This window comes from Salmo salar, chromosome 26 (genome assembly GCF_965601325.2).
Source record: "Salmo salar chromosome 26, fSalSal1, whole genome shotgun sequence".
Taxonomy (NCBI): Eukaryota; Metazoa; Chordata; class Actinopteri; order Salmoniformes; family Salmonidae; genus Salmo; species Salmo salar.
In genome coordinates, this window is record NC_138316.1 from 31,422,501 (window position 1) to 31,445,838 (window position 23,338).

Below are 23,338 nucleotides of genomic sequence, written 5' to 3' on the forward strand. Positions count from 1 at the left end.
GAAAATAACCTCTCCCTCAATGGCAACAAAATGAAGGAACTGATCGTGGACTTGAGGAGACAGCAGAGGGAGCACGCACCCATCCATATCGACGGGGCCGCAGTGGAGAAGGTGGAAAGCTTCAAGTTCCTCAGTGTACACATCACTGACAATCTGAAAAGGTCCACCCACACAGACAGTGTGGTGAAGAAGCCGCCAGCTCCTCAACAGCGCCTCTTCAACCTCAGGAGGGTGAAGAAATTTGGCTTGGACCATAAGACCCTCACTAACTTTTACAGATCCACCATTGAGAGCATCCTGTCGTGCTGTAGCACCACTTGGTACGGCAACTGCACCGTCCGCAACCGCAGGGCTCTCCAGAGGGTGGTGCGGTCTGGCCAATGCATCACACTGCCTGCCCTCCAGGACATCTACAGCACCTGGTGTCACAGAAAGGCCAAGAAGATCATCAAGGACCTCAGCCCCACGAGCCACGGCCTGTTTACCCCTCTACGATCCAGAAGGCGAGGTCAGTACAGGGGCATCAAAGCTGGGACCCGCCCAGTACCCTGCCCTGAACTTTAGTCAGTGTCACTAGACAGCTACCACCCGGTTACTCAACCTTGCGCCTTAGAGGCTGCTGCCCTATTTACATAGTCATGGAACACTGGTCACTTTAATAATGGAACACTGGTCCCTTTAAATAATGTTTACGTACTGTTTTACCCACTTTATATGTATTTACTGTATTCTAGTCAAGGCATATCCTATTTAACTATTGCTGTATATACAGTGCATTCGGAAAATATTAAAACCCCTTGACTTTTTCACATTTTTAGAATTCGAAAATTCTGAAATGTATTAAATAGTTTTTTTCCCTCATCAATCTGCACAAATACCCCATAATGACAAAGCAAAAACAGGTTTTTAGAAATGTTTCCAAATGTACGTAAAAAAAAACTGAAATATGACATTTACGTAAGTATTCAGACCCTTTACTCAGTACTTTGTTGAAGTACCTTTGGCACACCTGTATTTGGGGAGTTTCTCCCATTCTTCTCTGCAGATCGTCTCAAGCTCAGCTATTTCCAGGTCTTTCCAGAGATGTTCGATAGGGTTTAAGCCCGGGCTCTGGCTGGGTCACTCAAGGACATTCTGACTTGTCCCGAAGCCACTCCTGCGTTGTCTTGGCTGTGTGTTTAGGGTCATTGTCCTGTTGGAAGGTGAACCTTCGTCCCAGTTTGAGGTCCTGAGCGCTCTGGAGCAGGTTTTCATCAAGGCTCTCTCTGTACTTTGCTCTGTTCATCTTTCCCTCGATCCTGACTAGTCTCCCAATCCCTGCCGCTGAAAAACATCCCCACAGCATGATGCTGCCACCACCATGGTTCACTGTAGAGATAGTGCAAGGTTTCCTCCAGACGTGACACTTGGCATTCAGGCCAAAGAGTTCAATCTTGGTTTCATCAGACCAGAGAATCTTGTTTCTCATGGTCTGAATCCTTTAGGTGCCTTTTGGCAAACTCCAAGCGGGCTGTCATGTGCCTTTTACTGAGGAGTGTCCTGAATAAGGGTCTGAATACTTATGTAAATAAGGTATTTTGTTTTTTATTTTTAAGACATTTGCTAAAATTTGTAAAAACCTGTTTTCGCTTTGCCATTATGGGGTATTGTGTGTAGATTGATGAGGGGAAAAACAATTTTTAATACATTTTATAATAAGGTTGTAATGTAAGAAAGTGTGAATACTTTCCGAATGCACTGTACTATTCTTCAGATATACTACATATTCTATCCATATTGTCTATACATCCCATCACATATATATACAAGTACCAGTCAAACGTTTGGACACACCTAAGCATTCAAGGGTTTTTCTACATTGTAGAATAATAGTGAAGACATCAAAACTATGAAATAACACATATGGAATCATGTAGCAACAAAAAAAGTGTTAAACATTCTTCAAAGTAGCCACCCTTTGCCTTTATGATAGCTTTGCACACTCTTGGCAACCAGCTTCACCTGAAATGCTTTTCCAACAGTCTTGAAGGAGTTCCCACATATGCTGAGCACTTGTTGGCTGCTTTTCCTTCACTCTGCAGTCCAACTATTCCCAAACCATCTCAATTGGGTTGAGGTCGGGTGATTGTGGAAGCCAGGTCATTTGATGCAGCACCATCACTCTCCTTCTTGGTCAAATAGCCCTTACACAGCCTGGAGGTGTGTTGGGTCATTGTCCTGTTTTGAAAAACAAATGATAGTGCCACTAAGAGCAAACACGATGGGATGGCATATCGCTGCAGAATGATGTGGTAGCCATGCTGGTTAAGTGTGCCTTGAATTCTAAATAAATCACAGACAGTGTCACCAGCAAAGCACTCCCACACCATCTAACAACCTCCTGTATGCTTCACGTTGGGAAACACACATGCAGAGATCATCCAGTCACCTACTCTGCGTCTCACAAAGACACGGCGGTTGGAACCAAAAATCTCAAATTTGGACTCATCAGACCAAAGGGCAAATTTCCACCGGTCTAATGTCCATTGCTCGTGTTTCTTGGCCCAAGCAAGTATCTTCATCTTATTGGTGTCCTTTAGCAGTGGTTTCTTGGCAGCAATCCGACCATGAAGTCCTGATTCACGCAGTCTCCTCTGAACAGTTGATGTTGAGATGTGAAGATGTGAACTCTGTGAAGCATTTATTTGGGCTGCAATTTCTGAGCCTGGTCTTCCTTTCCTGTGGCGGTCCTCATGAGAGCCAGTTTCGTTCATCATGCCCCCTCCCCTCACCCCCTCTTTACACCACTGCTACTCTCTGTTGTGATCTATGCATAGTCACTTTAATAACTCTACCTACATGTACATACTACCTCAAATAACCGGTGCCCCCGCACATTGACTCTGTATCGGTACCCCCCTTTATATGGTCTCGCTATTGTTATTTCACTGCTGCACTTAATTACTTGTTACTTTTATCTCTTATTCTTATCTGTATATTTTGAAACTGCATTGTTGGTTAGGGGCTCGTAAGTAAGCATTTCACTGTAAGGCGTTGTATTCGGCGCATGTGACTAATAAAATTTGATTTGATCTTGATTTGATCATATCGTTGATGGTTTTTGCAACTGCACTTGAAGAAACTTTCAAAGTTCTTGAAATGTTCCAGATTGGCTGACCTTCATGTCTTGAAGTAATGATGGACTGTTGTTTCTCTTTGCTTATTTGAGCAGTTCATAATATGGACTTGGTCTTTGACCAAATATGGCTATCTTCTGTATACCACCCCTACCTTGTCACAACACAACTGATTGGCTCAAACGCATTAAGAAGGAAAGAAATTACACAAATTAACTTTTAACAAGGCACACCTGTTAATTGAAATGCATTACAGGTGTCTACCTCATGAAGCTGGTTGAGGGAATGCTAAGAGTGTGCAAAGGGTGGCTACTATGAATAATCTAAAATATAACATATACTTTGACTTGTTTAACACTTATTTGGTTACTACATGATTCTATATGTGTTTTTTCATAGTTTTGATGTCACTTTTATTCTACAATGTAGATAATATACGTAGTTCAAATAAAGAAAACCCTTTAATGAGTAGGTGTGTCCAAACTTTTGACTGGTACTGTATATATTTATACTCTGGACTTGATATTACTCGTCCTAGTATTTCTATATTTCTTAATTCCATTATTTTACTTATAGATTTGTGTGTATTGTTTTCATTTGTTAGATATTACTGCACTGTTGGAGCTAGGAACATAAGCATTTCGCTACACTCAAATAACATCTGCTGCTAAATATGTGTATGTGACCAATACAATTTAGACCTGTTGTGACATATAACCTCACACTCAATGTCAACAAAACAAAGGAGATGATGGTGGACTTCAGGAAACAGCAGAGGGAGCAGCCCCCTATCCACATTGATGGGACAGTAGTGGAGAAGGTGGAAAGTTTTAAGTTCCTCGGCGTACACATCACGGACAAACTGAAAAGGTCCACCCACACAGACAGCATGGTGAAGAAGGCGCAGTAGCACATCTTCAACCTCAGGAGGCTGAAGAAATTCGGCTTGTCACCAAAAACACTCACAAACTTTTACAGATGCACAATCGAGAGCATCCTGTCGGGCTGTATCACCGCCTGGTACAGCAACTGCTCCGCCCACAACCGTAAGGCTCTCCAAAGGGTAGTGATGTCTGCACAACGCATCACCGGGGCACACTACCTGCCCTCCAGGACACCTACACCACCCGATGTCACAGGAAGGCCAAAAAGATCTTCAAGGACAAGAACCACACTAGCCACAGCCTGTTTAACCCATCTATCATCCAGAAGGCGAGGTCAGTACAGGTGCATCAAAGCTGGGACCGAGAGACTGAAAAACAGCTTCTATCTCAAGGCCATCAAGTGACTGCTGCCAACATATAGACTCAAATCTCTAGCCACTTTAATAATTAAAAAGTGGATGTAATAAATGTATCACTAGCCACTTTAAACAATGCCACTTTATATAATGTTTGCATACCCTACATTACTCATCTCATATGTATATACTGTACTCTATACCATCTACTGCATCTTGCCTATTCCGTTCGGCCATCACTCATCCATATATTTGTATGTACATATTCTTATTCATTCCGTTACAGTTTTGAATATAAGGTAGTTAATGTGAAATTATTAGATTACTTGTTAGATATTACTGCATGGTCTGAACTAGAAACACAAGCATTTCGCTACACTCGCATTAACATCTTGTCACGCCCTGACCTGAGAGAGAGGGTTTGTTTCTCTATGTGGTTAGGTCAGGGTGTGGGGTGGGCATTCTATGTTTTATTTTCTATGTTTTGGCCGGGTATGGTTTCCAATCAGAGGCAGGTGTCTATCGTTGTCTCTGATTGGAAGCCATACTTAGGCAGCCTTTTTCCACCTGTGTTTGTGGGATCTTGATTTTGTACTGCTGGTATTTAGCCTGCAAGACGTGATGGTCGTTTGTATTTGTTTATTATTTTGTTTAAGTGTTCCGATTAAAAATAAAGATGAACACTCACCACGCTGCACCTTGGTCTAATCCTTTGGACAATCGTTACAGAAGAGCCCACCACCAAAGGACCAAGCAGCGTGGGCCGATGGACTGGACATGGGAGGACATCCTGGATGGCAAAGGATCCTGGACGTGGAAAGAGATCCGGGCCGGAAGGGATCGCCTTCCATGGGAACAGGTAGAAGCAGCGAGGGAGGTACAGCGACGTGATCAACAGGGAAAGGCAACAACGGAGGCCCGAGAGGCAGCGTCAACAAATTTTTGGGGGGGGCACACGGGTAGATTGGCAAAGGCGGGTTTAAGACCTGAGCCAACTCCCCGTGCTTACCGTGGGGAGCGAGTGACCGAGCAAGCACCATGTTATGCGGTGATACGCACTGTGTCGCCAGTGCGTACTCACAGCCCGGTGCGCTCGGTGCAAGCTCCTCACCGTTGCATTGCATGAGTTGGCCGGCAGCCAGGAAGAAGTGCGCCGGCTCAGCATATCTGGCCTCCAGTGCGTCTCTATGGCCCAGGTTATCCTGCACCTGCTCTACGCATGGTACCCCTCATTCACCAGCACAGCCCAGTTCGTCCTGTACCAGCGCTCCGCCCTTGCCGGGCGATAATCAACATCAAGCCAGGACGGGTTGTGCCAGCCCTAAGCGCCAGACCTCCAGTGCACCTCCAAGGCCCAGTGTACCCTGTGCCTGCTTCGCGCACTCTCCCTCCAGTGCGCTACCATAGCCCAGTACGTCCTGTGCCTGCTCAGCGCACTCTCCCTCCAGTGTGCCACCATAGCCCAGAACGTCCTGTGCCTGCTCCTCGCACTCTTCCTCTAGTACGCCTCCATAGCCCAGTACGGCCGGTGCCTGCTCTGAGCACGCGGTCCTCAGTGCGTCTCCCCAGTGTGGTGAGACCGGTTCCAGCTTCCCGTAGGAAGTCTCCAGTGATGATCAATGGTCCGAAGCCTCCAGTGATAATCCATGGCACGAAGCCTCCAGTGATGATCAATGGTCCGAAGCCTCCAGTGATAATCCATGGCACAAAGCCTCCAGTGATGATCCATGGCCTGGAGCCTGTAGGGATGATCCATGGCACGAAGCCTCCAGTGATAATCCATGGCCCGGAGCCTCCAGTGATGATCCATGGCACAAAGCCTCCAGTGATGATCCATGGCGCGGAGCCAGTAGTGATGATCCATGGCACAGAGCCTGCAGCGAAGGTCCCTAGTCTGGAACCTACAGAGACGCTCTCCAGTCCGGAGCCTCCAGCGACGCTCCTCAGCCCGGAGCCTCCAGCGACGCTCCTTAGCCCGGAGCCTCCAGCGACGCTCCTCAGCCCGGAGTCTCCAGCGACGCTCCTCAGCCCGGAGCCTCCAGCGACGCTCCTCAGCCCGGAGCCTCCAGCGACGCTCCTCAGACCGGAGACTCCAGCGACGCTCTTCAGCCCAGAGCCTCCAGCGACGCTCCCCAGTCCGGAGCCTCCAGGGACGCTCCTCAGTCCGGGGCCTTCAGCGACGGTCTGCAGCCTAGAGTCTTCAGCGACGGTCTGCAGCCCAGAGTCTTCAGCGACGGCCTGCAGCCCAGAGTCTTCAGCGATGGCCTGCAGCCCAGAGTCTTCAGCGACGGCCTGCAGCCCAGAGTCTTCAGCGACGGCCTGCAGCCCAGAGTCTTCAGCGACGGCCTGCAGCCCAGAGTCTTCAGCGACGGCCTGCAGCCCCAAGTCTTCAGCGGCGGTCGGCAGTTTAGAGCCTCCAGCGCTGATCCACGGTCTGGTTCCTCCGGCGACACAGAAGCGGGGGGATCAGCGGTCGGTGTGGGGGCTATGCCCCGAGCCGCCGCCAAGTATAGATGCCCACCCGGACCCTCTCCTATAGGTTCAGGTTTGCGGCCGGGATTCCGCACCTTTGGGGGGGGGGGGGGGGGGGGGGGGGTACTGTCACGCCCTGACCTGAGAGAGAGGGTTTGTTTCTCTATGTGGTTAGGTCAGGGTGTGGGGTGGGCATTCTATGTTTTTTTTCTATGTTTTGGCTGGGTATGGTTTCCAATCAGAGGCAGGTGTCTATCGTTGTCTCCGATTGGAAGCCATACTTAGGCAGCCTTTTTCCACCTGTGTTTGTGGGATCTTATTTTTGTACTGCTCGTTATTAACCTGCAAGACGTGAAGGTCGTTTGTATTTGTTTATTATTTTGTTTAAGTGTTCCGATTAAAAATAAAGATGAACACTCACCACGCTGCACCTTGGTCTACTCCTTTGGACGATCGTTACACATCTGCTACTCATGTGTATGTGACAAATAAAATTTGATTTGATTTGACATATTGCGTTATTTTATGGCTGGTTATGACAGCTACATAAAAGTGTAAAAACCCATAAAACCTACCAAACAAGGCAAAACATTACATTTCACCATAGCCTACGTGTCAACAGTATGTTTATGTTATAACATTTTTGGGGAAACTGACCATATTAAATTATCATTATAATTGCGCACACATTGATGTCAGACATGCACCTACCCCAATGCTCTGTTGCTGATGACTGGGATGAATGCAGGAGCAGATTTCAGGAGCAGGACAAGACACCCTCTTTTTGACTGATGACTGACATAAGGGCATGTACGTGATAGGCCTATCTGGCTTATATGATTATGATGGTCATAATGCTTCTTGACAGTGTCATAAAGTGTATTTTCTTAGTCCAAGTAAAGTGACACAGGATGGTCATAATGCTTCGTGGCAGTGTCATAAAATGTATTTTCTACAAGTTAATTAAAATATGATGAAAAAAAACCATGACTGTAAAGAATTCATTACAACAACAATAAAGGATTTAAGAAACAAAATTTCAGGCGAAAGGAAACTTCTTGTCAGGGAAAAAACTAATTTGAATAAATGTGGGTTTTGACACTCTTATGTAGGTGTCATAACCAGCCATAAAGTAACGCAATATATGTCACTACAGGTGTAACTATATGGGTCATGTCAGTGTTATGACCACATTCTGACAGGTTATGACAAGTTATGTCAGCTGTTGACATATTATGACATGGTTATGACTGTGTCATAAAGTGTTATGACACTGGGTGTCAAGTGAAGTGTTGCCAAAATTTGATTTGATTTGAATGTTGAGATTAAACTTTACTGTAGTTGTGTTTTGCTGAGTCTCCTAACTGTCCTACCTCTGCATATGTAGACAAATGCTATAGGAAGTGTTTCTGAGATTGTACGGTTTCAACACCTTATCCAACACATGGAGTATAGGCTAATCAGTGCAGAGCCCACAACGGGCCCTCCAAATAGACCCAGCCTCCCCGCTCTGTGTCCACATCCTGCCCCCCCCCCCCCCCCCCCCCCCCCTAAATGGGCTCAGATTGAATCACCTTGACAGGAGGGAAGAAGCAGACAGAGCCATGGCAGCGGTGGTGGTTGATATTCACAGACATGCAAAGTGTGAGATTGCTTTTCTGGCTAAGAGGGAAAGAGATCAACTGTCCTGGGAAAAACCTATTAGCTCAGAGCAGCTTGTCAGCTTCACTGCAGACGCAGGTAGATCTATCTCACTTTAACCTGTATTAAAAGGCTATTTCTCTGGCAAAGAACATCTTGAATTTTAAAACGTCTTTTTACGCAGTGGGTGAAGTGAAACTCTCCTGGCTGGATCATGAACAGGGTGTGTGTTGAGGATTGAGAGTGTGATCAGGACTTGGTCTCAGAAACCCAGAACTAAAATCTTGCGTAATAGCGTCAGATGCTTGATTAATTCTGGGGGGGAGATACAGTATGTTAGAAAACATACTACAATGAGGAGCAGAAGCAGTGTGGTAGCTCCACCCCTCCTCTGCAAGTTTCGGACAAGTCTATGGGCCAAATCTCCCCTCCCCTTCCGAAATTCTAAAGCTGTGACCACCTGCGAAATCTTGATTTGTCCAAATGATCAGTGAGGAAAAATCTGTTCACCGGAACAAAGTTCCCCATTAGTTGTCGCATCCCACAGTCTGTTGACAGAAGCTACGATATCATTTATGTTACATGCGTTTGTCCACGAGAGATTAGGATCGGGTGAAGTTTGATAGAGGTGAGGGATGTCAAAGTCATATGCGTTTTTGAAGCTTGATATCAAGTGACACTACAACTGGGTGGTTTGATTCCTGAATGCTGATTGGCTGACAGCCATGGTATACACAATAGCATTTATATTAGAATTAAGCAATAAGGATCTCAGGGGTTTGTGGTATATGGCCAATACACTACGGCTAAGGGCTGTATCCAGGCACTCCGCGTTGCGTTGTGTTCAAGAACAGCCCTTAGCCGTGGTATATTGGCCATATACTACACATCCTCTGGCCTTATGGCTTAATTCTAATCTAAATGCTATTGTGTTCTGTATGCTGAATCCTCAATGGCCCCCTATCTATCTATCTATCTATCTATCTATCTATCTATCTATCTATCTATCTATCTATCTATCTATCTATCTATCCATCTATCTATCTATCTATCTATCTATCTATCTATCTATCTATCTATCTATCTATCTATCTATCTATCTATCTATCTATCTATCTATCTATCTATCTATCTATCTATCTATCTATCTATCTATCTATCTATCTATCTATCTATCTATCTATCTATCTATCTATCTATCTATCTATCTATCTATCTATCTATCTATCTATCTATCTATCTGTCTGTCTGTCTGTCTGTCTGTCTGTCTGTCTGTCTGTCTGTCTGTCTGTCTGTCTGTCTGTCTGTCTGTCTGTCTGTCTGTCTGTCTGTCTGTCTGTCTGTCTGTCTGTCTGTCTGTCTGTCTGTCTGTCTGTCTGTCTGTCTGTCTGTCTGTCTGTCTGTCTGTCTGTCTGTCTGTCTGTCTGTCTGTCTGTCTGTCTGTCTGTCTGTCTGTCTGTCTGTCTGTCTGTCTGTCTGTCTGTCTGTCTGTCTGTCTGTCTGTCTGTCTGTCTGTCTGTCTGTCTGTCTGTCTGTCTGTCTGTCTGTCTGTCTGTCTGTCTGTCTGTCTGTCTGTCTGTCTGTCTGTCTGTCTGTCTGTCTGTCTGTCTGTCTGTCTGTCTGTCTGTCTGTCTGTCTGTCTGTCTGTCTGTCTGTCTGTCTGTCTGTCTGTCTGTCTGTCTGTCTGTCTGTCTCGCTTTTCCCCTACATCCACTCTTGTTATCTCGCCCTCTTTTTTCTCCCTATATCCATCCAGAATATACCCTTCTTTTACACGTTTACCTATTGATGCATCCAGAATGACCTTTTACTCCTCCCACCAAGTGCCACACAGGTTGAGGGTAGTCGAGGGCTGTTTTACTATTCTCGACACTACAGATGAGTGGATTTTTTTTCTCGTATTATTAGTTACACTGTTTTGATATTGAATACTGCACTGTTGGGTAGGGCTCGCAAGTTTAGCATTCACTGTACCTGTGCATGTGACAATTCAACTTGATCACCCTCAACCCATATCATCTTCATTGTTAGACATGTTAACAAGTCTCAGGAGCAGGACTCATTGTTGTGTGTTGCTCTGCTAAATAAATAGCATAGTGCCCCTGTGGGCTGCTTGGAACACTAATTCACTAATCCTGCAGGAGAGATACCACTGTAGTTACTATAACAACAACTGGATTACAGAGGGCCAGGGTTGACTCCAACCCAGGCTGAGAAACAATCATTATTATTGATTTTACAGTTCTAATGGTAACTGTCCATTTTTATTGCTAGAATACATAAATTATCCTATTTGATATTAATATGAATTAATCAGTATTAGTCAGGTAATAATTTGTCTCGTCAATAGTTTATACATAACCTTATAAATATCCTTTTTACAATGTAATATTTCCTTAAGTTTGATAGTCCTGAAAACTCAGCTAGACTTATGTACTCTCTGTTTGTCAGTTTCAGGCTGAGGTTGTCATGATCAGTGGTGCCTAAGTATCAGTAATGGGGAACCTTTCAAATGTAAAAGTAATTACCTGCGATCTCAACACATCTCTGATACTCAGTATATATTTTGTGCTTAGTTGGTATTCACCTCTCCACGCTTGCTTTGGTAGAAACTTTTGTGTGTGGGCCCAGGCAGCAAAACCTAGCTGACGGGAACATTTGTTTTTGTGGGGAGCAGTTTGAGAGGCACGCCACCCTGCCATGGTTGACTGTTCATATTTGTCAGGTGAGATTGAATTTGGAATCAGCCAAGGGGGGAGTAAGTTGTCATTAGGACTGCAAGTTTTAGTTCACTGCCTGTGAGGGAGGAAGTTTTAATTCACTGCCCTCTGAGGGTGGATGTTTTAGTTCACTGCCTGTGAGGGAGGAAGTTTTAATTCACTGCCCTGTGAGGTTGGAAGTTTTTGTTCACTGCCTGTGAGGGAGGAAGGTTTAGTTCACTGCCTGCGAGGGAGGAAGTTTTAATTTACTGCCCTGTGAGGTTGGAAGTTTTAGTTCACTGCATGTGAGGGAGGAAGGTTTAGTTCACTGCCTGCGAGGGAGGAAGTTTTAGTTCACTGCCTGTGAGGGAGGAAGTTTTAATTCACTGCCCTGGTAGGGTGGAAGGTTTAGTTCACTGCCTGCGAGGGAGGAAGTTTTAATTCACTGCCCTGTGAGGTTGGAAGTTTTAGTTCACTGCCTGTGAGGGAGGAAGGTTTAGTTCACTGCCTGCGAGGGAGGAAGTTTTAATTCACTGCCCTGTGAGGTTGGAAGTTTTAGTTCACTGCATGCGAGGGAGGAAGGTTTAGTTCACTGCCTGTGAGGGAGGAAGTTTTAATTCACTGCCCTGTGAGGGTGGAAGTTTAAGTTCACTGCTCTGTGAGGGTGGAAGGTTTAGTTCACTGCCCTGTGAGGGTGGAAAATTTAATTCACTGCCCTGTGAGGGAGGAAAGTTTTGTTCACTGCCCTGTGAGGGGGGAAGTTTTGTTAACTGCCCTGTGAGGGAGGAAGGTTTAGTTCGCTGCCCTGTGAGGGAGGAAGGTTTAGTTCACTGCCCTGTGAGGGTGGAAGGTTTTGTTCACTGCCCTGTGAGGGAGGAAGTTTTGTTTACTGTCCTGTGAGGGGGGGAAGTTTTGTTCACTGCCCTGTGAGGGGGGAAGTTTTGTTCACTGCCCTGTGAGGGAGGAAGGTTTAGTTCGCTGCCCTGTGAGGGAGGAAGGTTTAGTTCACTGCCCTGTGAGGGGGGAAGGTTTAGTTCACTGCCCTGTGAGGGAGGATGGTTTAGTTCACTGCCCTGTGAGGGAGGAGGCCCCTGTTCTTTCCTCAATGCTATATGGCTCTTGTCTATCTATCTATCTATCTATCTATCTATCTATCTATCTATCTATCTATCTATCTATCTATCTATCTATCTATCTATCTATCTATCTATCTATCTATCTATCTATCTATCTATCTATCTATCTATCTATCTATCTATCTATCTATCTATCTATCTATCTATCTATCTATCTATCTATCTATCTATCTATCTATCTATCTATCTATCTATCTATCTATCTATCTATCTATCTATCTATCTATCTATATCTATATCTCTCTCTATATATATATATATATCTATCTCTCTATCTCTCTATCTCTCTATCTCTCTCCGTTTCAGCCATGGGGGTCACATTACTACTGTACAATAGACAAAGTCATCAAAAATGTATGCCAAAAAATCTCACCTCAGATTCACATTCAAGTCCTCCAGTTGAGGTTTTTGTTGGAAGTTGGAACTCAAGCCAACAGAAACAACAGAAAGAGAAAGTAGAAAGTCTGTGTAGGGCAAATTCATTAGTCCCTCTCAGAAACGTATTCTCTGATTAATTTGTGCAGTAATGCTGCAGTGAGTGTTGCCAGGCATCGGACAGCGTATTGTTTAAATCAATCAAATCAAATGTTAATTGTCACATGCTTCGTAAACCACAGGTGTAGACTAACATTGAAATGCTAACAGAAAAAAATATAAATAATAACACAAGGAATAAATACACAATGAGTAACGATAACTTGGCTAAATACACGGGTACCAGTACCGAGTCGATGTACAGGGGTACGAGGTAATTGTGGTCGATATGTACATTTAGGTAGGGATAAAGTGACTAGGCAACAGGATAGATGGTAAACAGTAACAGCAGCGTATGTGATGAGTCAAAATAGTGCAATGCAGATAGTCCGGGTAGCTATTTGTTAACTATTTACAGTAACTAGCTTAGCAGTCTTATGGGTTGGTAGATGCTGTTCAGAGTCCTGTTAGTTCCAGACTTGGTGCATCGGTACCGCTTGCCATGCGGAAGCAGAGAGAACCGTCTATGAATTGGGTGGCTGGAGTCTTTGACTATTTTTAGGGCCTTCCTCTGACACCGCCTGGTATAGAAGTCCTGGAAGGCAGGGAGCTAGGCCCCAGTGATGTACTAGGCCATACACACTACCTTCTGTAGCGCCTTCTGTCGGATGCCAAGCAGTTGCCATACCAAGAGGTGATGAAGCCAGTCAAGATGCTCTCAATGGTGCAGCTGTATAACTTTTTGAGGATCTGAGGGCTCATGCTGAATCTTTTCAGCCTCCTGGGGGGAAGAGGCGTTATCGTGCCCTCTTTATGACTGTGTTGGTGTGTGTGGACCATGATAAGTCCTTAGTGATGTGGACACCGATAAACTTGAAGCTCTCAACCTGCTCCACTACAGCCCGTTGATGTGGATGGGGGCGTGCTCGGCCCTCCATTTCCTGTAGTCCACGATCAGTTCCTTTGTCTTGCTGACATTGTGGGAGAGGTTCTTGTCCTGGCACCATACTGCCAGGTCTCTGACCTCCTTCCTGTAGGCTGTGTCATCGTCGTCGGTGATCAGGCCTACCACCATCGTGTCATCTGCAAACTTAATGAAGGTGTTAGAGTTGTGCATGGCCATGCAGTCGTGGGTGAACAGCGAGTACAGGAGGGGACTAAGCACGCACCCCTGAGGGGCCCCTGTTTTGAGGGTCAGATTGGATGTTTTTTGCTACTCTCACCACCTGGGGGCGGCCTGTCAGGAAGTCCAGGATACAGTTGCAGAGGGAGGTTTTTAATCCCAGGGTCCTTAGTTTAGTAATGAGCTTAAGCTTCAGTTAGTCAGAAGTTGGACTCTATACATTATCAAAGGGGCCTGCTCCGCGCCACAGCAGCAATGAGATTTGTGCAAGCTGAAGGATTGTTTATGAATTTGAATGTCATAATATAGTTCAGAGAAAGGCTTCCAGTCAATACCACAAGAAGTTCAGTTCAGAGAAAGACTTCCAGTCAATACAATACCACAAGAAGTTCAGTTCAGAGAAAGACTTCCAGTCAATACAATACCACAAGAAGTTCAGTTCAGAGAAAGACTTCCAGTCAATACAATACCACAAGAAGTTCAGTTCAGAGAAATACTTCCAGTCAATACAATACCTCAAGAAGTTCAGTTCAGAGAAATACTTCTGAGTTGGTCCTCAATTGTTCTCTCTCTCTCTCTCTCTCTCTCTCTCTCTCTCTCTCTCTCTCTCTCTCTCTCTTTTCACTCGGGAGCCAGTGAGTAGGTCTATATTTCCTGGAATGATCTAAAAGGTCACGTCCTGATAATGTGTTTGAAGGGAAGGAAGGGAGGAAAGGAAAATGAAGGCAGCTCAATCCTCCTGTTCCCCCTGATTTTGCTGTGAGCAAATAGACTGTGTTATACAAATCATCTGTGATTGGCTGATAGGGACTGTTCTAATCCGAGCCCTGATGAAGGCAAATAAGAGATCAGAGAGAGAGAGAGGTGGTGTATCATCTACTGCAGTCAGTCAGTGTGTGTAGGAGTTGCAGTCCTTTATCATGGACCGTCTGCACTCTGAGGGAGGGATGTTGGCTGATTGCTGTGTTTAGCCCCACACTCCTTGCCCGCTCCGCTCGGTCATATTGATAGCATGATTTAATCTACCTCCTCTGTTTCCCTGTCCAGCCCGGTTCAATCTCCTCCCCACCAGGGCTCCACTGATGCCTTTATCAACCTGTCCTAAGCGGACGTGTGAAGAGGGAGAGAGATGGAAAGAGCGACAGAGACAGAGAGAGATAGGAAGAGAGCATCATAGAAAGAAATAGAGGGAGAGTGCATGAAAGACAGGAAGAATTAGAGAGAGGCACACAAAAGAGAGAGAGAGAGACTGACAGGAATAATGCATGAAAGAGAGAGGGTGAGAGACTGTCAGAGCGTGTTCCTTTGGGACATCCATGTCCAGACATGAGTTAAGGACATAAGTGCTGTCCATATTTAGGCTGTCTGGTGTGTCATTGTTTTGTTGACTCCTCAGAGTGTAGCCTATGTGATGTCATGTCCATGATGAACCCCTTTCTGCAGGCCCTCGTCTGTGACATAGTCTGGTGTTGGTCCTTCCTTGAGCGGATGAGAGAAGAGGGCTCGATTCAATCCGTATCCGTATCACGGAAGTTCAGTGCTATAGCGCGATTGAAATTTAAAGGCATTCACAGTAAACCCTGCATAGGTCCGCTCAATCAGAAATTACCATTAAAATTGAATCAGGCTATAGGGTTAAACTTCCTCTATACGGATTGAATCAAGCCCCTGATGTCTTTATTGTCTGTTGACCTACTGTTTACAAAAACATACAGGGTTGACTTTCTAAAGAATGTGCCTACTCCTGGACTGAAAAGCATGTTCAATGTAGAATCTTTATTCAAAGTGATTTTTAGTCCAGTTCTTGGCCAGGAATTCAGCCATTATTGTCATGTAAGGGATAAGTAATTGTAATGTACAGGTAACTGCCAAAATAATGGAAACGCTTGAGTAAATGTGGGATACAAAGTATATTGAAAGCAGGTGCTTCCACACAGGTGTGGCTCCTGAGTTAATTAAGTAGTTAACAGCTCATCATGTTTTGGCTCATGTATAAGAATGCTGGGCAGGCCATTGTTTTGGCTACCATGGCTATGCCCCGATAGGATGACAATGGCCCCATCCACAGGGCACGAGTGGTCACTGAATGGTTTGATGAGCATGAAAACGATGTAAACGATATGCCATGGCCGTCTCAGTCACCAGATCTCAACCCAATTGAACACTTACTGTATGGAAGATTCTAGAGTGGCGCCTGAGACAGCGTTTTCCACCATCATAAAAAAACACACCAAGTTATGGAATTTGTTGTCGAATCTCACTTGTAGAACTTGTAGAATCTCTGCATTGAAGGTGCATTGAAGCTGTTCTGGCTCGTGGTGGCCTAACACCCTATTAAGACACAATGTTGGTGTTTCCTTTATTTTGGCAGTTACATGTAGTTACACTTATGCCGTTTTTGCAGTTCTTTTAAAGTACCATTTCTCCTTTAGTAATGAGGCCCTGAAGTGTTTTTCAGCACATTCAGCTTGTGAACAGAGTAATTTATCTTTAATACTTTGTTTTACTACTCCTACTCAAGGCTTTTTATTGTTTGGGAGAAATGATCATATTTTACCCTCTCTGCGGAGGCCAGTATAAATGAACTATGAAACGATGCGTTCCTGAGATGGATTTTAATGTAGAATATAACTGCAGAGAATTGTCCCAAAGCAAATCAATGCAACCCCTTCAACTGTCAAGTAAGGTCACCACCAGATGTTAGAAAGTCAAATGTTACACAGTGGTGTGTAGGTCTATATCCATGAACTAAAGACAATACATCACTTTCACAGCTGGAGCCTTTTTGATGGGAAAAATCTAATCAAATCAAACATTATTTGTGACATGTGCCGAATACAACAAGTGTAGACTTTACCGTGAAATACTTACTTACAAGTCCTTAACCAACAGCGCAGTTCAAGAAGAGTTAAGAAAATATTTACCAAGTAGACTAAAATAAAAAGTAATAATAAAAAGTAACACAATAAGAATAACAATAATGAGGTTATATACAGGGGGCACCAGTACCGAGTTAGTGTGCGGGGGTACAGGTTAGTTGAGGTAATTTGTACATGTAGGTGGGGGTGAAGTGACTATGCATAGATAATAAACAGCGAGTAGCAGCAGTGTACAAAAGGGCGGGTGGGGGATCAATGTAAATTGTCCCGTGGCGATTTGATTAATTGTTCAGCAGTCTTATAGTTTGGGGGTAGAAGCTGTTGAGGAGCCTTTTGGTCCTAGACTTGGCGCTCCGGTACTGCTTGTCGTGCGGTAGCAGAGAAAACAGTCTAACTTGGGTGACTGGAGTCTCTGATGATTTTATGGGCTTTCCTCTGACACCGCCTAGTATATATTAAAATCGTCTCCATTCCTTAGTGTTCTTTTGTTCGTATATACTTCACTTAGATGATTAGTGACATTGTCTTTCTTCTATATCCCTGTGACAGTTAGAACAGTAGAATGGATGGAACTTTGCTTGTCCGGGGCTCCAATAAAAATGTCTACTTGTTGGGGTTACTTGAGGACTGGAGTTGGGAACCAATGTCTTAATGGTTCATTTCCATACAGGATTAAGCCCAGCGTTTTACCAAAATACTCAGACTTTTCTGTTTCCATCTACGCGGGTCGGCACCCGGGTCTCACTGGGCCAAGGCTCCGGCGGACCTGCTCTCACTTGGGGCCAAAGCCAGGCCACTGGTACTTTTCAGCTGGCATTTACATAACAATGGCTAACTGTGAACTTTAACACCTCACAAAACAACTGTTTTGATTCTGCAGAGGTTGTCGATTCTGCTCTTCAAGTCCCCACTGTCAGCCCAAGCTATGGAACCACAATGTATCTAGTATAACATAAGGGTGTATACACTAGTTTAACACTGGTGTTACAGTCTAAAAGCAGCATAATGGTTAGGGTCTCATGGTTTTTAGCATGGACATGTTTGGAGGGTAAAACAGGGATTGAGGCCTAGCAGCTTGTGTTTGTTCTAAGACAACATCCCCTCTAGGATGGTAACATACTGTATGCTGTCAGGTAGGGTGGTTAGAGATGTTTCATTATGTATCACCAGCAGGGTCTAGAGTAAGCTGTTTATAGACACTGAAACCTGAAGACATCAGAAGGCTTTGTGTACACTTTATTCTTTCATTTCCAAAGTATTACTATTCTCCTAACAGCTGATCTGCGGCAGGTAGCCTATCGCTTAGGAACGTTGGGCCAGTAACCGAAAGGTCAGTTGTTCGAATCCCCGAGACGGCTAGGTGAAAAATCTGTATGTGCCCTTGAGCAAGGCACTTAACTATAATTGCTCCTGTTAGTTGCTTTGGATAAGAGTAACTGCCAAATGACTACAAACATGTACAAATCTGAGCAGATCTGTCAAATCTATGGCAGTTTTCTAAAATGAGCTCTAGCATATGACTCCACCCTGCTGTCTGTCCCCTCTCCGTTGTGGAGATGAGATAGGAGATGAGGTGTCCAGGCCCAGGCTGGCATGGTGGTAACTGCATCCTGTGAGTCTGGCTGAGACACGGCCACCGACGGTAGAGAGAGAGAGCAGAGTCAACACCATCTGGCCCACCATACACACTCCAGCCCCACCGAACCTCACCGAGCGCCAGAAAGATGATTGCTAACAGCGTGATTATGGCTCTATTAGATTAGCCTAGCATTGTTTACGGGCTTGTGGGTTTGCCCGTGCCAAGTGTACCTACCACTACCCTCAGAGAGAGAGAGAGAGACTGAGAGGAGCAGAAGGAGTTGAGGGGAACTGTTCAGCAGCTGCTGTAAGAGTCCTTTGCTCATTGCCTCGTGTTAGCCTACTCAGGGTGAAGTCTGAATGAATAGAGGAGAATAATATGAATCCTTCAGAGAGGATGCCTGTTTGTCACTCACTGTGGTATAATTGGGCACATCCTGTAAGCACACACACACCCAAATGGTGCATCGTCCTCGTTTGCATGAGTAAGTAAGACACAGTTCATGTAACAATTCCTACATAATATTATGAGGCTCATACAGTATCACTTGCATATTCATATCCACATGTCGCTTAACATTTAGACTAAATGGCCCCATTTAAACATCTAAAGTCATTCCAGCCAAGCCTCATTCCCTACTAATGACTTAACAACAGCAGCAGTTGCCCTCAACTGAGGATGTGATACATACAAGCATCTCTACCCTGGGAATATATGTGTGTGTGAGGGGTAATGCCCTGATATCCACACACCCAAATCCTCCAGGACTGCTCTTTTCTGCTCTGCTCCCCATGCCCGTGCCTTGGTCCTATCAGTAACAGTCCAATGGCCACTCTACACAACTCCTGCCTGACTGTATGAAAATCTGATTTGGGGTCAATGAATTTCAGTAAATTCAGGAAGTAAAAGAATTAGAATTTTAGTTTACTTCCTGACTGGATTGAAATGGAATCGACCCCAACCCTGATAAAAAAATACAGCTTTATTCCATTCCACCGCCACTGATTCTGCCCACTGCCACTGATTGTTTTAGCTCTAATTAGCACCATGCTAGGGAATGAAGACATGATCACAGAAGTGCTGTGATTAGCCAAGCTCACTGTATGCCAGGCCCAGTGCATGGGGAGCAGTGAAAGGTGTAGAAGAGGATGAGCCAACTTTCCATTCTGGCTGGAGCTCTGGCATGGTTTCTCCTGTCTGTCTCCCACTGCTAATCGAGGGAGGGAACAGTGGGTCTGGGAAAGAGCTATGTATAAGGTTTTATCCATGTGTTTTCGTTCAATAACTTGAAATGTGTTACTTTTGAATGGAGTCTTCTAATATACAGTCGACCCCTTCATTGCCCTCTGAATAGAGTTGCTTTACTAATCCTCTCACTGATATGCCTGAGAGACAAGTCACCAGCTCAAAGAGCCTCAGTGTCTTTCTGTCTTAATGCGGTCTCTGTTCTGTTCACACTCTTCCCCCTCCACTGCCCCGGCCCACCAAACCCAGGCTGGGTTTAGAAACTGGTTCACTACATTGCATTGATGCGGTTATATGTGTTGAATAGCACCCCTGCTGGCAAATAGAAGGAACATCAGTCAGCATACAGTCGGCTGGTACAGTAAGATCTTTGAAGGAATGAAATGGTGAATACAAACCTGTGTCCATACACAAGTACTTTCTCCCTGTCTTTGGTGTACTAACACTGACTCTCTAGTCCCTCTCTCCTCTATCCCTCTCTCCTCCTCCTCTCTCCTCTATCCCTCTCTCCTCCTCTCTCCTCTACCCCTCTCTCCTCCTCTTTTCTCCTCTATCACTCTCTCCTCCTCCTCTCTCCTCCTCCTCTTTCCTCTCCTCCTCTCTCCTCCTCCTCTCTCCTCTCTCCCTCTCTCCAGGTCTAACTGGTTGAAGCCGTGCTGTGGTCGGAGGGTAGCCCTGTGGCAGGTGTGTCTGCTCAGTGCAGGCTTCAACTGTTTCCTGGTGGCGCTGGTCATCCTGGTGGTGGTCTTCTTGACCCTGGAACTCCTCATAGACACCAAGCATCTACAATGTAACTATCTTTTCCATTGACAGTAAAGGAGGATCCTTATACACTGTGTTCTAGTGACTGTAGAAAGTTAGACTTGGGTAGTTCTGTGCCTCCTTGATCCTGTGACCCAGGTTTTGGGATTACAGCCCATAGAGACAATTACCATGATGTTGCATTAACATGCGTTCCAACCTGTTTTATAAACATGATTACATTTCTTACCAAAGAGAGGAAACTACGGCGACTAAAAGGCCCATATGAGAGAGAAACAGCATTGCAACCGGGATAGTAAATGAGTCTATGAACTGGTCTCTACTCAACAGCACTGACTGTCTGGGCAGGTGTCATCATCGCAGTACATTACGGACTGTAAGCCAAGGTTACGTCCCGAATGGTATCCTATCCCCTATATACTGCACTACTTTTGACCAGAACCCTTTGTGCCCTGATCAAAAGTAGTGCACTATACAGGGAATAGGATACCGTTTGAGACGCACCTCAAGATACAGGTCTGTATTGACAGATGATTCTCTCTCTGCTCTGGGGACTACAGGACACCAGTCACTTCAGATGCATTACCATAGACTCTGACTGTCCTGGCTGTCCTGTTGCCAGCTCTGGAAAGACACATGGAGGGAGTAGGAAGGAGGGAAGGAGGATGGGGGGAGATGGAGAGGTACAGGGAGATAAAGGGAGGGGGAAATGGGCTGATGGACTGATGGATGGGGAAGGAGAAGTGGAGCGGGAGCATTCACAACACTGTTAGATGGAAATGAGGAATAGTGGTAAAAGACATGATGTAATATCTATGCACCATTCTTCTGCCAGATTCTGAGAAAAAATACATCTGGCTGGAAAGATGTAGACATTCACAGGACATGGTAGTGTTGTTCTTGATTCCATTAAGAACAAGCAGTAAAAGTGGAATCATCCTTTAAGATACACATTTTTTCTCTTTTGTTATTTATTCCAGTTGCCAATGCTATTCAATTTGCCAGCGTCATCCATTGGATCAGCCTCGCCATCCTTTCACTCTTCTTCACTGAGGTAATGACACACACACACACACACACACACACACACACACACACACACACACACACACACACACACACACACACACACACACACACACACACACACACACACACACACACAGGGTTAAGTAATAATTCAAGAGGAGGTTAACAAGGTTTAGGGCTTGGGTTACAGTCATATGATCCACCCAACACCTTATAACACCTTTGCTTCCTGACATTATAGATGAACAGTGTCAGAGGGGAATGGTATTGAACGTCTATATATTAAAAACGAAACTATAGTTACTGTAACTATAGAGACCTTGACTTATTAAATGGTCATAATAATAATATTTTTCCTATCCACCAATCAGAGAATGTCCCTCTTGTTGCAAAATGGCTTAAGGACAACAAAGTCAAGGTATTGGAGTGGCCATCACAAAGCCCTGACCTGAATCCCATAGAACATTTGTGGGCAGAACTGAAAAAGTGTGTGCGAGCAAGGAGGCCTACAAACCTGACTCAGTTACACCAGCTCTGTCAGGAGGAATGGGCCCAAATTCACCCAACTTATTGTGGGAAGCTTGTGGAAAGCTACCTGAAATGTTTGACCCAAGTTAAACAATTTAAAGACTACCAAATACTAATTGAGTGTATGTAAACTTCTGACCCACTGGGAATGTGATGAAAGAAATAAAAAATGAAATAAATCATTCTCTCTACTATTCTGACATTTCACATTCATAAAATAAAGTGGTGATCCTAACTGACCTAAGACAGGGAATTATTACTAGGATTAAATGTCAGGAATTGTGAAAAACTGAGTTTAAATGTATTTGGCTAAGGTGTATGTAAACTTCCGACTTCAGCTGTATAGGTTACTTTCTGTGACCATGTAGAAAAGGAAGGCTTGAGTCACAGAAAGCCTACATTCACAGCAGCAGTATATAAATGGAGACTGTAACTTGTCCTGTCTTTTTTTGTCCATATTCAAATGACCTTTCAGAATGTGTTGTAGATGTGTTGAAACCTGAGGAGAGTGAGAATATTTCACATGTCATTGGAGAGGTTGTATTTGGCTTTTTTCCTCCCCTTCCATCCTTTCTCGCTCTCCCTCTTTTCACAGACTGTCTTCAGGATTGTAGTCCTTGGGATTTGGGACTACATTGAGAACAAAGTAGAGGTAAGATTAATTACGCAAGCTTCATAGCAAGTACTGAAAATATAATAACTTTCCCTCGAGTTTTATCATTGAATTTTTTTTCTTCCACAAATCAATTCACATTACAGTTGTTAAATGTTAAATGCTGCCACAAAGTCTGCGTGCATTGTAATCTTCCTCATATAAACCTCAATATAATATCTCCTAATAACAGTGTGTAATATGTCCTAAAAACAGTGTGTAATATCTCCTAATGACAGCGTGTAATATCTCCTAATGACAGTGTGTAATATCTCCTAATGACAGCGTGTAATATCTCCTAATGACAGTGTGTAATATCTCCTAAAAACAGTGTGTAATATCACCTAATGACAGTGAGTAATATCTCCTAATGACAGTGTGTAATATCTCCTAATGACAGTGTGTAATATCTCCTAATGACAGTGTGTAATATCTCCTAATGACAGTGTGTAATATCTCCTAATAACAGTGTGTAATATCTCCTAATAACAGTGTGTAATATCTCCTAATGACAGTGTGTAATATCACCTAATGACAGTGTGTAATATCTCCTAATGACAGCGTGTAATATCTCCTAATGACAGTGTGTAATATCTCCTAATGACAGTGTGTAATATCTCCTAATAACAGTGTGTAATATCTCCTAAAAACAGTGTGTAATATCTCCTAATGACAGTGTGTAATATCTCCTAATGACAGTGTGTAATATCTCCTAATGACAGTGTGTAATATCTCCTAATAACAGTGTGTAATATCTCCTAAT

At 44.4% G+C, this 23,338-nt stretch overlaps 1 protein-coding gene across 1 annotated transcript in view; it reads left to right on the plus strand.

Annotated features, from left to right (window-relative positions):
• LOC106587632 (transmembrane protein 266) overlaps positions 1-23,338 on the plus strand; it is a 121,900-nt gene that overhangs the window by 31,960 nt on the left and 66,602 nt on the right. The window contains exons 4-6 of the mRNA XM_014176200.3: positions 20,240-20,394; positions 21,347-21,420; positions 22,519-22,575. Coding sequence (XP_014031675.3) covers positions 20,240-20,394; positions 21,347-21,420; positions 22,519-22,575 — 286 coding nt within the window. The remainder of the gene's footprint in view (positions 1-20,239; positions 20,395-21,346; positions 21,421-22,518; positions 22,576-23,338) is intronic.